The following is a 15,074-nucleotide window of genomic DNA, read 5'->3' on the forward strand; positions in this document are numbered from 1 at the left end:
ATTGTGCTGTACATTTCAGAATATTTTTTTTAATCAACATATAAAACGAGGTAATAATTCTGCCTTGTGATTTATGGTAGTCATATTAACATAAAAGAAAAAACCCTTTGTCAGTATGTTAAAATACTCGGTGTTTAATTGTCTAAATCCTATCCTTATATATTTTTGTATTTGCAATAACACAAGAGCAGATACCATCCAGAATAGACATAGGTAAGAGCAAAGTGAGAACATCTCCCAAAGTAATGGAAATAGAAATGCAGGTATAGCAAGGCTAGCATTTTTAGTGCAATTTGGTAACTTAGACGTGTGTCTCTTTTTCAGTATTGTTGTCCAGATATGGTAAATAACTTCTTTCTGGGAACGTCCAAAACAGAATGTTCAAATACACCAAGAAAGACTGCTGAATCTGAGAAAGGAAAATTGATCATGTTAGTTAATGACTTTTATTATGGAAAGCATGAAGGTGATGTCCAGCGGGTACAACAGGAGCAGAAGACTCATACAACTTTTAAGTGCTTCAGCTGTTTGAAAGTTCTTAAAAATAATATAAGGTATCTAAACATTCACTTCTGTAACTGCTAGATACTACACATTAGTAACAAAAACAAAATTAAAAGTCATGCAGTCACAATTGTATCTGGAATGTAATGATGCATTTTATGTATATGACTTGAAAATGAATGCTATAAAGTTACTTCAGTGTAAAGTAAAACTTAATTCATTTTTCACTACATGTGTATGTTTGGAACTTAAATTTTGTACAAATTAGAATGGCTAATTTTAATATCTCCAAGATAGAGAGTATTGTATGCTTTAATGAGTCTGGTTGTGTTAGTATGGAAGTTGAAAGAGCAACATATATTACCGTTTTACAATTTGCCCTCCAGATTGATGACATTAACAGTAGATTTCAGTATAATTCCCTTTAGGGGTCCATGATGAGTAATTGGTAGTGGTGTAACCAGTTTTAAAACTGTTCTTTTGATGGAATAACTTTACTTTCAAATGCAACAAAAAGCTTTCATAAGCTGTTTCAGTAGGTAGGCCAGTTTGTATCACAATTGCTTTGGCAGTTAAGGTCGTAGTTCTTTTTCATAAGACGCCTGTAAGGGAAGCTGATGTAGCAGAATGTAAAACTGAAAAATGGACTGGGCCTTCAAAGGGCACAGTCTACAAGTTTAAAATGAACAGGCTTGTGATAACATTAAACCCACATCGTTAAATAAAACAAAAGGTTCTTATAATTGCAGGCATTAAAATTGCTGTTACACACACTTAAAAACTAAGTCACAAATACAACTACAAGTAATTTATCTTTTAAGCCCCTGGAAAATATTGTATGCTGTCAGACCTTCAAAGGGTTTGCTCTCATGATTTGGTAGTTGCTGTTGGCTATGGCATTTCCTTCCTTTCATTTATCTTTAAAAACTGTAAACAGTATTTGATGTGGGTTGAAGAAAGTTGTTTGTCTTTTTCTGTGCATAATAGTTTTGCTATAAAAATAAGAGCCTCTCTTTTAGCTCATCTTGGAAATAGTCTATAAGTAGTAGTATTACATATAAGAATATTTTCATTTTAAAAAGATATTGTTAGTGTACAATAGTTAATACTTTGTTTAGTTGATTTATAGTATTTGACGTACTAATGGGTGACAAAATATTTTAGGAGATTATTTTCTTTTAAGTGAACATATTGGGTCTCTTACAAAGATACACTAGCTTATGGATTCCTCTTCTTGGGGCTTGTGCTTTTAGCATGAAACAGTCTAACATTCTGTTAGCTCTCAATGTTACTTGGTCCTCAGAGGTACTGGTAGCTGTGCCCTCCAATCACCAGTATTCAGGCCTCTCTAGACTCTTCCTAGTAGTCATTCCGATCAGTCAAGCAAGTATCCTGTCACTGTCAACTCACCTCTGTTGCTGACTGCTACTCTCCTTATTATCTCTTGATTCATGTTAGTCAGAAGTTGCCAATATTCTCTTGTTGACTCTGTCCTGTAACCCTTCGTTATTCCTTATTAAATTTTCTGTTTTAATAATTGATTTATATGACCCTAGTGCCTGAACCACCATCAAGCCACCTTGTTATTTGTATTACTATTGTACAGGTCTAAAGAGTGCTGCCTTGACATTGACTCTCTAGTTGGTCAAAAATGCAGCTAATTTCCTGAAGTTGCATAGCTAAAGCACCAGAAACCTTCACCTTCTGCAGTCTCTGGTGGACATGATGTCCGATAACATTAATGTTGTGCCCCAGCTACTCTCCTGTAGGATATGTTGGATTGGTGCCTGAGAAGTTTTCTCGAACTGTTTTCTTCTTACCATTTTGTGGATGAGCCATTGGTATGAAGGGAATCTCTGTTTCAGAGCATGCTGGTGCCATCATTAAACATGTGGGTCTGCCACATCCATAGGCAAGCTTTTCCAAAGGTTAACAATTCTCACTGTAAAAATTTGCATTTTACTATCTAATCAGAATTTATCTATTTTACGTTTCCAACCATGGGATCTTGTTATGCCTTTATCTGCTAGATTAAAGAGCACTGTAGTGTCAGAAATCTTCTCCCCTTGTATGTTGTTATAGACTATAATAAAGTCATCTCTTAACCTTTTCTTGGATAAACTACATAGATTGAGCTTCTTTCATCTCTTACTGTAATACAGGTTTTTCACACCTTGAATCGTTCTTGTAGCTCTTTTCTGAGTCCTTTCCATCTTGTCAACGTCCATTTTCAAGTGTGGACCAGAGCTAGATGCAGTATTTCAGTAATTGGCTCATGCAAGTATTATCCAGTAGTAATATCACCTACCTATTTTTACTCAATATTCCCCTGCTTATACATCCAGGGATCTTGTTAGTGGTCTTAACCGCGTCACTCTGTAGAACTGATCTGACTGTTCCTAACTCTGAACAAACTTTATTGTTCTTTCAAAAGTTTACAACTGAACATTGACTTAATTCAGCTTTCAAATTTTACTATGCAAAAGAAAAATACTGCTCCCCTCCTTTTTTTAGTAGTTTACGTTTAACACAGTATTGTATTGTATGTGCTTTTTTTCGGGAGGGGAGATAGGGGTGTCTCTGCTGTTGCCTGATTGTGTACTTCTGGTTCCAAATGAGGTGTGTGATTGACTGGTCATTCTGGTGTTCATAACTCTGAGATTCTACTGTATGTACAAACAATAACATACGAACCCTCCTCCCTGTACTTTAAAGCTGATCTCTAAATAAAGCTCCTGAAAGTAGAGAGGAATTCAGGGGGATGGGATGGTTCTGTTGAATGACTTTTACTTTTTGGTTTGTGGAATGTGGGCTTTTAGGGGCATGCACATGGCCCCTCCATTACTCCAGAAGGTTTCATGGCAGCATACTCAGGGACATGACTCCTACAATATGCTTGTGGGGAGGGTATCCCTTATATAAGGTATAATCTGCCTGTGCTCCTCTGCAGGGCCTCTGCCCTGTCCGTGTTTCAGTCACTCTTTAAAACCCACTTCTGCTATGCTGCTTGGAGTGAATTGAGTTGACTTGTGTAAAGATTGTTTATTTTGTTTTATTTGTTTCCCTTTCATTAGATTATAAGATCTTTGTATCAAGGACTGTCCTTTCTTGAAATTTGGAAAGCATCCTACATATCATTATATGCAGTGTTGTTGTTGTATTGGTACCAAGATATTAGACAAGGTAGGTGAGGTGATATTTTTTTTATTGCATCAACTTCTGTTGATGAGAGACACATGCTTTCAAGCTGACAAAGAGCTCTTTTTCAGGTCACTGTCAGGTCCCCATACCTGAAGGTGACCTGAAGAAGAGCTCTGTGTAAGCTTGAAAGTATGTTTCTCTCACCAACAGAAGTTGGTCCAATAAAAATATCACCTCACCCACGTTGTCCCTCTGACATAGTCTGGCATGACTATAATCAAATATGACACAATACTGTAGATTCCCTATACTGCAGAGTATATTTGAGATAATAGTGTGTTTTTCATTCAATGTTCAGGATGTCTTTCGGTTAATCTGCTGAAAGGTGGTGGTTGTTTTTTATTTGTATCTTCCATTTATGAAATTTTTGACAATTTAGAAATCATAAGAACCATTTTACAATTCACTACAAAAGTGCTCCTATTCAACAGTGTTTTCCACTTTACATACTTCATGTCAATTTGTCAAGTATGTTTTTTGTTTAAACTTAGCTTGTGCACCTGTTCACTATCTTTAATAGGTTTATGAACCACATGAAACACCACTTAGAGCTCGAGAAGCAGAGCAGTGAAAGTTGGGAAAGCCACACCACCTGCCAGCACTGTTATCGTCAGTTTCCCACACCTTTCCAGCTGCAGTGCCACATTGAAAGTACACACACCCCTTATGAGTCATCTAGTAAGTTTGTTCTCTTTGTGTTTAATCATTGTGTTCTTAAAATTTTAGCTATTTGCTGATTTGTAACTTGCAAATAAAGATGCAGGAAACCATTGTTTTTTTGTTTTTAAAGGGGAGAATAAGTACTGAGGTTAGAGAGTAGTTGATCAGCCAGTTTATCCGCTTTTAGTTACCGTGTTTAGTTACCAGCTTTTGTTCAGATTAGTTGTTTGAAAGATTAGTGTTTCAGTCTAGGTTTAAAAACAACAAAAATTAATAGGATTGGGCTCTCCATTGCCAGATTTCTTGCATTTCTTGCATCACACCAGGAAATCCAGACTGCAGACTCTTGAAGCAAGTTTCAGAAGCAAAATAAATCTGCAGTTGTCTCGTCTTTATATTTAATACTTCTATATGTATAAATTTCAGTGTGTGTGTGTGTGTGTGTATATATATATATATGCATGCATGCATGTATATACATACACATTGCAGTTTACACACGCACAATACGGTATTTTTTCCCCCAAACTCCAATTAATACATTTTTGACTATTTTCTATTCTTTTACAGCTATTTGTAAAATCTGTGAATTATCCTTTGAAACAGAGCAAGTTCTTTTGCAACATATGAAGGACAATCATAAGCCAGGTGAAATGCCATATGTTTGCCAGGTACATCAGAGTATTCAGCATTAAAACACCTATTTTTTTCTTAAGAAAATTTCAGCAAAGAAGTCAACATAAGATCTCATGAGGTTAAATTACACTTTTATTTCTAGGTGTGCAATTACAGATCATCAGCTTTTTCAGATGTAGAAACCCATTTTAGAACTGTACATGAAAACACAAAACATTTGCTTTGTCCATTTTGCCTCAAAGTTATTAAAATTGGAGCACCATACATGCATCATTATATGAGGCATCAGGTAAGTAGCTGTTAATTTTTGTCTCTTCATGATGTAGAAATGTGACCAAAAAGCAAAACTGAACTTAGTAATATGCTAATGTACATCTTCCCCCATAAAAATAGCTTATTGGTTGTGTGACCATTGAGAAGAGTTATGTTTTAAAATACTGAACGTAAATATACTAATAAGGAAAAATATTTATTGTATAAAGCTTTGGACCATTTCTTTTGAATTCTTTTAAGTGAACTATTGGATTCCATTGGTAGATCTCCCCAGTATATTGATGTATTAGGAGTTTTGTGTAACTTGCGTTAGCAATAATATTAAAAAACCTCTGCACATTCTATGAAAGAATACACGTGTCATTTCGTTGCTTAGATATGTCATACTGACATCCTCTTGAAATCAGTGACAAAACACTCGCTCTTGTGAAACCAGATGCAGGATTATAGTTATCTTTTATTTGTAATTTCATTAATTGGTAACCTAGATGCTACTGATACATTGTGCTTATGTATTGCTTTGCATTTTAAAGCACTGTGCACGTGTTCATTTTATTGTTTGTTATACAGTATTATTGGTTTTAGGATTATTAAGAGTGACTTGTTAAAATAAGATTTAGGTCATTATTGCTTGAGACATGCTAGAATGGCAGTTTCAGTTCATCAGAAGATTCCTGCTTATTGTAAATTGTCTTCCATTTTTAAAAGAAAAAAGGAATATACCGTTGTACTAAGTGCAGATTGCAATTTTTGACATGCAAAGAAAAAATGGATCACAAGACTCAGCATCACCGGACATTCAGGAAACCTAAGCAATTAGAGGGATTGCCTCCTGGAACTAAAGTAAGCTCTTTCTTCATATAAAAGAGAAAAAAAGAAAGTTACCTGGCCAGAGAAATGGAGAGAGCCTTCTTAGAGAGGAGGACTGGGTTTTAGGTGGGAGATACTGAGGAGTTGGGAAAGGAGGGAATCTTCCCTGCTCAAAGCATTCAATTTTATACCATCCCTCAAAGCAGATTATTTCATTCTGCCTCCCGTCTTCATAATTTATACAAGACTGTACTTCCCCCGTACATGTCTGTGCACCTCAATACACACAGTTGATAATAGCTGCACTCCCACTTTTTAGAAGAAGTCTGTCCTGCTGCTTTCCTGAGTTGAAGGTCCTGTTTTTTCCCTTCTCTTCCCCCCTCAGTTTCTTGGAGAAAAGCGACAGCTTTAGCATATTGGCTATAGAGAGGGTGTGATCAGTGGTTGAGAATATCTGACACTTTCTCAACGTACAGGGCCATGCTGGGGAAGAGCAGCAGCCAGCAAAAGTTGCTGCTCCCTTGTTAGCACTTTCACCTGAGCACTGAGATCGAGAAGGGCTTGGCTACACTTGTGAGTTACAGCGCAATTAAGGAGCCCCAGGCACACGAGCTCACTACCTGTCCACGCTGGCAAGGTACATAGAGCGCTCTGACTCCGCTGCTACAGCGCTGCTGATACTCCACCTCGGCGAGTAGAATAATGTTTGCTGTGACCCCGCTGGAGCACCGCGGCGCCAGTGTGGATGAGGTGTTGCATTACTGTGCTCTGATCAGTCTCTGGAAACGTCCCATAATCTCCTTAAGTCAAGTGGCCACTCTTGTCATTGTTTTTGAATCACTGTAGGAATGCGGATATGCACTTTGAAAGCTCCGTTTCTGACAGCCAACATGCTTATCTGCTCCGAGACAAAGCAACCATTAGTGTGGAATGCTGTGTGTGTGAGAGAGGGGCAGGGAGGGGAGGAGAGTCTGCTGCTGACATGCTCTCAGCCCCCCCAAAACCACTCACTCTCCCCCCACATACACACAACACATTCCCTGTCACGCACTACCCGTCCCCCCCATTTGAAAAGCTTGTTGCAGTCATTTGCATGCTGGGTTAGCTGCCCATAATGCACCATGCCGAATGCTGCTGCAGGTGCCGCAAATGAGGCCCTGCCAATGCGCTTGAAGCTGTCAGTGTGGACAGACTGCAGTGCTTTCCGTACTGTGCTCTACAAAGGCTGGTTTAACTCAAAGCACTCTACATCTGCAACTGTAGCCATGCCCTAAGAGTTTTCCAGACCCATGTTTGAAGGGAGATGAGGAGAGCTCTTCTTGCTATCTGTGCTGAGGGAACCTTGCTGTTCATCAGCATGTGGATCATCACGTCACCTGTTTGCCCTTCCTCACGGGGAAAAAATAGAATGAGTGACAAGTAGCCAATCAGCACAAGATTTCCCTGTAAACTAGGGTTTTTTCCTACAGACTTCTAAGAGGGTTTGAGATCCATAGTCCTATGAGGAAAACCTATGGACTTGGCAGGTCTTTGAAGTAGCTGGTCTGTTGGAAGCTGACCAGCTGGACCACACTGTCATTTCAGGCCCTGTAGGAGAACTCGTAATTGTGGCAACTGCTTTGCAAATTATGAAGTTTTTTTTTTTCCAGTAAACTCTCAGGTCAGACTTCAGTCTTCTGTGATAACACACTCAATTATCCAAAGATTTCATGGGTTTAAGACTAAGTAGTAGATTACTTTTGCTTACTTTAGAATTTTCTGCTCTGTTACTTATTGGATGCCCCCTTTTTTTGTTGAAAATTGGTAAACTATTTGGGGTATAGCTTCTGTTCTGTGTCAGTTGTAAGTCATATTTTTCAACGTGTCTTATTGAATAGGATTCTTTATATTTGTGTTCCATGTGAAGCAAAATTTTCCTGACAGTAAACTGCTCTATTTGTTTTATACTACAGGGATATGACCAAAATATACAAGGCAAATGAAAGACTTGTCTGAGTTATAGAAACAGGAGTTTCAAAAATTTTTAAATATAACTCTAATTAGTATCATTAATTTTTACAGTGTTATAAAGTGCCCATATTATTTCATGTTCCTAGGTTACAATTCGAGCTTCTGTTGGACCTCTTCAATCTGGAACGTCTGCCACATCTTTTAGCACAAGCACCTCCACATTTCAGTTATCTCCCAAAACTAAAAATACCAACACTAAAAATCACAACAAATCTAATACAAATAAATCAAAATTAAAATCATCAACTATACAGAAGAAGCAAAACACATTTACTAGCAGCAGCAGCAGCAAAAAAAAAAAAAAAGTTGCCAATACAGCATTGCATAATCTAAGGTAAAATCTTTCAGTTAATACTGTTCTAAAGTATATTTTGAACATACTTACAAAAAGTAGGCAAAGATCAGTTCATGAAGATAAAGCTTATTGGAACACAGGGGATTTGTGACGTGGTTGAGTTTGAGAGGGAGAGCAGGTTCATAAGAAAGACGCTAGTATCTTGATATTTGCATACCAATATCTTGATATTATTTTTATCTTTATTCTTCCCCATGTGATTTGTTGTTTTGTTAACAACAGACTTCCTGGCAATGGAAGAGCAGGACAGATGATGTGGAAAGTACTAATTTCCTACAAAATTCAGACTTTTCACTGGGTCACTGTACAAAATCATATTTTGTTGAAATATTGAGTCTCCAGGCAGAGTCTGCTAAAGATGACCTGCAAAGGGAAATACAGCTGTGCTTGTGTTCCTTTTAGCTTCTTTATGAGGTTAAAAAGAAATCATTTTGTTTGTAGGGTTTTTAAGGTTTTGTTTGTTTGTTTTTCCTGTTTATTTTTAAAATTAGGAATTCAGGTCTTGTCTGTCCTAGAAGGCACTCTGGTGACTGGAGATGTAATGAAATTGTTCCAGAAGAGTCAAGAGATTGAAAGCTAAGCTATTGAGAAGAGAAAGGATCTTTAGTTTGATTGTATAAAACTTTTTTTAATAGCTATTTAACTTCAGTGAATAACATTTTGGGTACAAAATGCCTTTGCTAAAGATTAACAGTCCTGCTTCTTCAATTGAGGTACTAAACCTCACAATAAGTATGCTTCAGGACATCCAACTGGGCCTCCAACAAAATTATGGAGGATCAGACTTAACTTTCTTCATTTAATTTTTCTGTAAGGTTTGTGGGGTATTTTGGGGGTGGATGGGTTGGGAGGGTATCTGAGAGGAGATCCCCAGTCCTTTTCCACACAGCTTAGAGAAGCAAAAAACAGGCAAATAACTTATTTAAAAGTCTTTTGCAGATAACCATTGAGTAAGTTTTAAGATCATAATGACACACTGTAATTAGAGGGGGGAAAATGTTCTTGAGTGTTTTTTTAAGAAGTATGCGCTAATACGAATTTAAACAGTACTTAGTATATAGGCTCTACCATGACCAGCTAACATTTTTAAAAGGTGTTGAACTGTCTACAGTAGGTACTAAGTGGTGTTTAAAATCGTGTTAGTCAATACATTGTTAAAAAGACCCTCTTTTTACTTGTCAAAGCAATGCTGTTGGGGCTTTAAAATAAGACTTTTTAAGTATATTAAGTATGTCCCCTTAATATATTAACACTAACAGTATTTGGTTCATTTGTATTACTATTAGGTATCGTTTGGGAGTTCATAAATGCATTGAATGTTACTCAGAAATAAAAGATTTTGCAAGTCACTTTCCAGCATATGTCCATTGCAGCTTATGCAGATACAATACTAGCTGTAGCAAAGCCTATGTGAATCACATGATGAGGTGAGAACTCTTCAAATTTTTATAATTATAGTCATGATAATTTTAAAGTATTTTTCTTAAACCTATATAAAATTATGTTAACTCTTCCTGTGAGCTGTATCTTGTATTTGTTTCATAGGACTGAGGAAAACTATAGGCTTAGATTTTCAAAACAATGTTAATGGCAGATGTGTGGCTAAATCCACTGCACTGGTACTTGCTATAAAAAAAAACAAAAAAAAAACCTCAGACTATAAGGACCCTGTGTATAGAGTGAGGCATAGTATTGCAGGAAGAGAAAAAATGGTCTCGTGGCTGAGGCAGTGAAATGACACCCTGCAGAACTGGGTTCTATCCCTGCTTCTGCCACAGAATTCTTATGTGAGGTTGGGCAAGTAACTTAAACCAAATTTTTCACAGGTGGTCAGTAATCATTTGTTCCTCATTTTCTAGCCACCCACCTTGAGACCCTAGTGTTTGAATTGTAGAAGTGCAGTTCAGTGACAGCTACAACTGAAGTCTATGGGATCTGTGCTTTAAACGTATGCAGTGCTATATAATGAGACGTTCTCTGAAAAATCAGGCCCTTGGTGTCTAAAATTGGCCACCCAAAATTAGTGGCTACTTTTTTGACCCTATTCTCTCTGTGCCTCGGTTCTGCATCTGTAAAATAATACTGCCTTATCTCACAGGGGTAATGTGAAGATAAATTCATTGATGTTTGTGAAACAGTCAGATACTACAGTGATGATCGTGATAGAAAAGCCCATGAGAAAATTAATAGTTCTGTATTTAGTGCAGTGTTTGAATAGTGATGCAGTAAATAAGGTATGGGGCCTCACACACAATGAGGGTAAATCAAAATGTTGAATAGCTGCTCATTAAATGAGCACTGCTCATTCTGTGCACTGAATGAGGCAGGGGTACTGTGGAAAAAATGTGATCATATAATTAAGGACTATATAATGCATACGCACAATGGGAATGAGTTAAGGTTGACTAGGCAACCTTAAATTCTGGCATTTTCTAACTGAGCGCTTGACTTTGCAATCTTAATGTTTCAGCATTTTGCGTGTATGTATGTAGAGATGCCTGTGCCCATTTACACACACAGACATGTAGTGGTGTCAGTGTCCATTTGAGTTTCTGGATGAAGTGATGTATCATATTATAAACTCGCTGGTTTCTAGTTAGTTAATAGGAGAACATTCTATGCTAGCAGCCAGCAGCTGTATAGCTATCTTGTGGCTTTAGTCTCTCTTATATATTAAGAGAGATCTCATATGCACATTTATTAAGCTGTTGTTTAAGCCTGTTGAGTATAGTCCATAAATGATGCCTTGTTTCCAAACCATAGCGGAGCCAGAGCAAACTGGAATACTGACACTGATAACAAATATATAGCTTATTTTAATTACTGTAAAACATGAAGATAATAGTTAAACCTTTAGAAGTTCAGAATATATTCTTAGTCTGTTTTATCTATTTTTACAAATGACTTACTACTTGTTTATGTGCAAACACAAAAATTCAAACTACTTATTCAAAGACAGCGCTATGCTATTGCCATATTATGATAGTGATTGTATCTTGAAAATTAAACTTCATAGTACTTCAGCTAATCATGACTGAAATGTTTTTGTCCAAAAACCACATTCCTCAGAAAGTACTTAAAAGTTTTCTAAACGGATGCCTTGTAAAGGATAAAGACATACTTATTTAACTGGTAGTCTAATCCTGAGTGATGTTTTAAAGATGTTGGTGTAGTATTTCAGTATTTTGAACAGGGAGTGAGATGCATGAACCTGTGAACTCTTTATGTACCAAATTTACTACTTTAGAACAGTACATGGACAGACAATAAAAGTCCTTTATTTTCATGTCTTACAACAGGCAACTTGCAGTACCATTTACGGTGTAGTTATGTGGAATACTATACTCAAAAAGACCTGCCCTCTATATAGAAAAATAGCTAAAATTATATTTCCTTCTCTGTAGCTTTCATAGTGCTCGTCCAAGTAAAAGATTTTGGATCTATAAGAAGCATTCAGAAGAACTAAGGTAACTCTTATTTTCAGTTGCAAATTATTCTTTGTTTCATTCTCTCTTTAATATACACTCTTATACCTGTCTAGTCGCTAAGTTAATATTAGATATAAGACCTGTGTTTGAGGTTCAAACTTTGGAACTCTTGATCTTGTGGGTTGTCACAAATTGGAAGTAACATGGAAGTGAAAATGTTTATGCAGGGGAAGTGAAGCTTCTTGTGGGAGAACTAATAATGTTTAATGTAGCTGCAGATAAATAAAGCAACTGTCTACATGTCTCTTCCACCCTTATTCCCCATCCCTGCCAAATTTTCAAGAGAAGAACTTCCTCTCACGCACCTGCTATCTATAATGCTTGGAATGCTCAAATAAAAGTGCTAATAATGGCACTTTCTTTTTATTATGTTTGTACAGTGCTTAGCACAGTGGGGTCCTGGTATATGACTAGAGGTCCTACATACTACCTTAATGCAAATAATAAATACTTAAGTGCACAGAAAGATAATGTTGATTTACATAAACATTACATACATGTACATTGTATTTTCATGGGATCTGCACAGTCTCAAACTTTATATGCCACAAGTAGAAGAAAATCTTTCATAGCCTTGTACTACCTACTCTTTTTACCCTTTTTTTTCTTCTCCTTTTTAGGGGTGTTACTGTCGTGTGTCTTAATTGTGATTTCCTAACTGATGTTTCTGGCTTAGATAAGATGGCCACACATTTGAGTGAAAGACATACTCATACTTGTCAAGTTATTATAGAGAATGGTAAGTACATGTAGTGTATTTTATCTTTATTTATTGAATATTAATAATATAATATTTTAATCTACCACATTATTGGTGGTTCTTGTGCAGTTACATCCCAAAATGAATGCTAATCTTTCATAAATTGGGTGAAATTATATCTTGTATTGGACCAGCTTCTGTTGGTGACAGTGACAAGCATTCAAGCTTACACATAACTCTTCTTCAGGTCTTTGAAATGTATTCAGAGTGTCACAGCTAAATACAAGGTGGAACAGATTGTTTAGCGTAAGTAGTTACTCCCTTGAAATATGTATTGTTCAAGGTGAAGTGGTCCATTAACACCTTTCCAGTAATGGAGGGAAATGGGGGGGTGGTTAGTGGGTTATAGATTGTTGTAATAAGCAATAAAGCCAGTGCCTTTCTTCAGTCCATGATTTTTAATGTTTATCAAAGTTATGAATTTAAGCTCCAAGGCTCATCTTTTGAAGCCTGTTGTGCAGGTTTCCTTTGTTACTCCTGAGTGCATTGTGTGCCAAAAAAATAAAAATTCTGCACACAATATTTAAAAATTCTGCACATTTTATTTTTCAAATAAATGTGGAGGCTCAAGCATGGCATTGGGGAGCACAGGCCATTGGCACAGAGGTGGGAGATCACAGTGCAGCTCCCCAAAGGACACAGACTCAGCAGTGGGGCTGCGCCCAACCCTGACACAGTGCAAGGACCAGACGTGCCCCAGAAACACCCTGTGACCCTGCCCTCTGTGCTAGGTGCACTAGGTGTGGGCGGGCAGACTCAGCAAAGCAGGATCCAAGTGTGGGGGGGATCCAGGTGTGGATCAAAAGGGTTCTGTGTGGGGCAATCTGGGTGCAGGCGGGTCAGTGGGGGATCTAGGTGCAGGGGGGATCTGGATGCACAGGGGCTTGTTGGGGGTTTCTGGATGCAATGGTAATGGGACTTTGCAGGGTGTCCAGGTGAAGGTGGTTGGGCTCAGTGGAGGGGGCGGGGTCTGGGTGTGAGGGGTCCAGTTGGGGCTAGGTGGGGTGGTCCAGGTGCAGGGGGAGTGGGACTCATTGGGTGGGGCGAGTTGAGGCTTGGCGGGAGGGTCTGAGTATGAGGGGATCTGGATGCACAGGGGTTGGGCGGATGGGGGAGCAGCTCCCTTTTCAGGGATCTCTCCCCCTGCAGCTGAGGAGTGATGGGGGATGGAGAGGAGAGTTTGCAGAGCTTCCTTCAGCTGGGAGAGAAATCTGGGGATGGGTCTGACCCGGCCATGGATGCTGTGCAAGGGAAGAGGAAGTCCTGTCCTCTCCAGCCCAGCCCAGCCCAGCCGGGACTAGCAGCAGAGCCTGATGCATGGTAGGAGCCACTAGCCAGGTCTTCCCCAGTCCCGCCTTTTGCCCTGCTGTGATTTACCTCTCTCCTGGCTGCCCTGAGCCCCCAAAACATACTGCTGGGGAGAGTCGCATGACTGCTCTTGTAGCTTCCCTTTGCTTCCCTGTCAGAAAGTCATTTTTCTGCGGGGAAGCAAAGAAATCTGCAGGGGACATAAATTCTGAGCATGTGCAGTGGTGCAGAATTCCCCTAGGAGTACTTTGTGGATGAGGGCTGAGGTCAGCAATAGAGAGATTATTTTGTGAAAAGTGTTTACTCACAAGTTAAACGGTGTTTTTGTTTTATCATTTTTCTGTGTGAGTTCACTCGAGAATGTAGTGATTGTCTGCTTTCACCCATGTAGCTATTGTTGGGCATTTTGTGCACTGGATGAGGTACGACATGTGTAGGACCAATTGATCTGGAAAGGTGTGTTGTGGGAGGTGTTGATCATCTTAGCAATGGGGATATGTTTACAAATTTTGTGGTGGTGTTCTGGCAGGATCTGGTGCTGCTTGGAGTTAGTATGTCCTGGTCTCTGGGGAGCTTGCTTCTGACAATGAGCTTGGAGAGGTTGGGGGCATTGTTTGAAGGTCAGATGAGGGAATTCGGGAAGATTTCTTCCAGAATGTCATCCCCATCTAGTATGGGTTGAAATTGTTTGATGATACCCCATAATGAGCTCCAGTGAGGGTGGTAGGTGACAACTAGGGGTGTGCAGTCGAGCAGGGCAGGATGGGTTATTTCTGTATTGAAGCAGGTTCTCTTTGGGTATTTGGATGGCCCATTCTCTGGTGGAGTGTCCTTATTTGGTGAAGCTGTTTTTAAGTGTGTTAAGGTGTATGTCCCAGACTTTTTTCTATCCTATTCTGTGGTATTTGAGTGCCTGGCTGTCAATAACCGATATCTTGGTGTGTTTGAGGTGGTTACTGGATCTATGAAAGTAGTGTGGGTGATCCAGGTTTGGTTTTTTTTATAAATTGTCTGTAGGGTTCCAATGTTGAAGCTGATCATGGTGTCCAGGATGTTGATGCTAGTGTGG

The 15,074-nt window shown here is 38.6% G+C and overlaps 1 protein-coding gene across 6 annotated transcripts in view; it reads left to right on the forward strand.

Annotated features, from left to right (window-relative positions):
• Positions 1 to 15,074, forward strand: part of ZNF280D (zinc finger protein 280D) — a 79,523-nt gene that overhangs the window by 48,219 nt on the left and 16,230 nt on the right. For all 6 annotated transcript variants that reach the window (XM_075133058.1, XM_075133057.1, XM_048866181.2 and 3 more), the window contains 9 exons: positions 325 to 554; positions 4,226 to 4,383; positions 4,936 to 5,036; positions 5,144 to 5,290; positions 5,983 to 6,117; positions 8,181 to 8,428; positions 9,736 to 9,876; positions 11,854 to 11,916; positions 12,558 to 12,676. In XM_075133058.1, the coding sequence (XP_074989159.1) occupies positions 325 to 554; positions 4,226 to 4,383; positions 4,936 to 5,036; positions 5,144 to 5,290; positions 5,983 to 6,117; positions 8,181 to 8,428; positions 9,736 to 9,876; positions 11,854 to 11,916; positions 12,558 to 12,676 (1,342 nt within the window). The remainder of the gene's footprint in view (positions 1 to 324; positions 555 to 4,225; positions 4,384 to 4,935; positions 5,037 to 5,143; positions 5,291 to 5,982; positions 6,118 to 8,180; positions 8,429 to 9,735; positions 9,877 to 11,853; positions 11,917 to 12,557; positions 12,677 to 15,074) is intronic.

Source organism: Caretta caretta, chromosome 10 (genome assembly GCF_965140235.1).
Source record: "Caretta caretta isolate rCarCar2 chromosome 10, rCarCar1.hap1, whole genome shotgun sequence".
Taxonomy (NCBI): Eukaryota; Metazoa; Chordata; order Testudines; family Cheloniidae; genus Caretta; species Caretta caretta.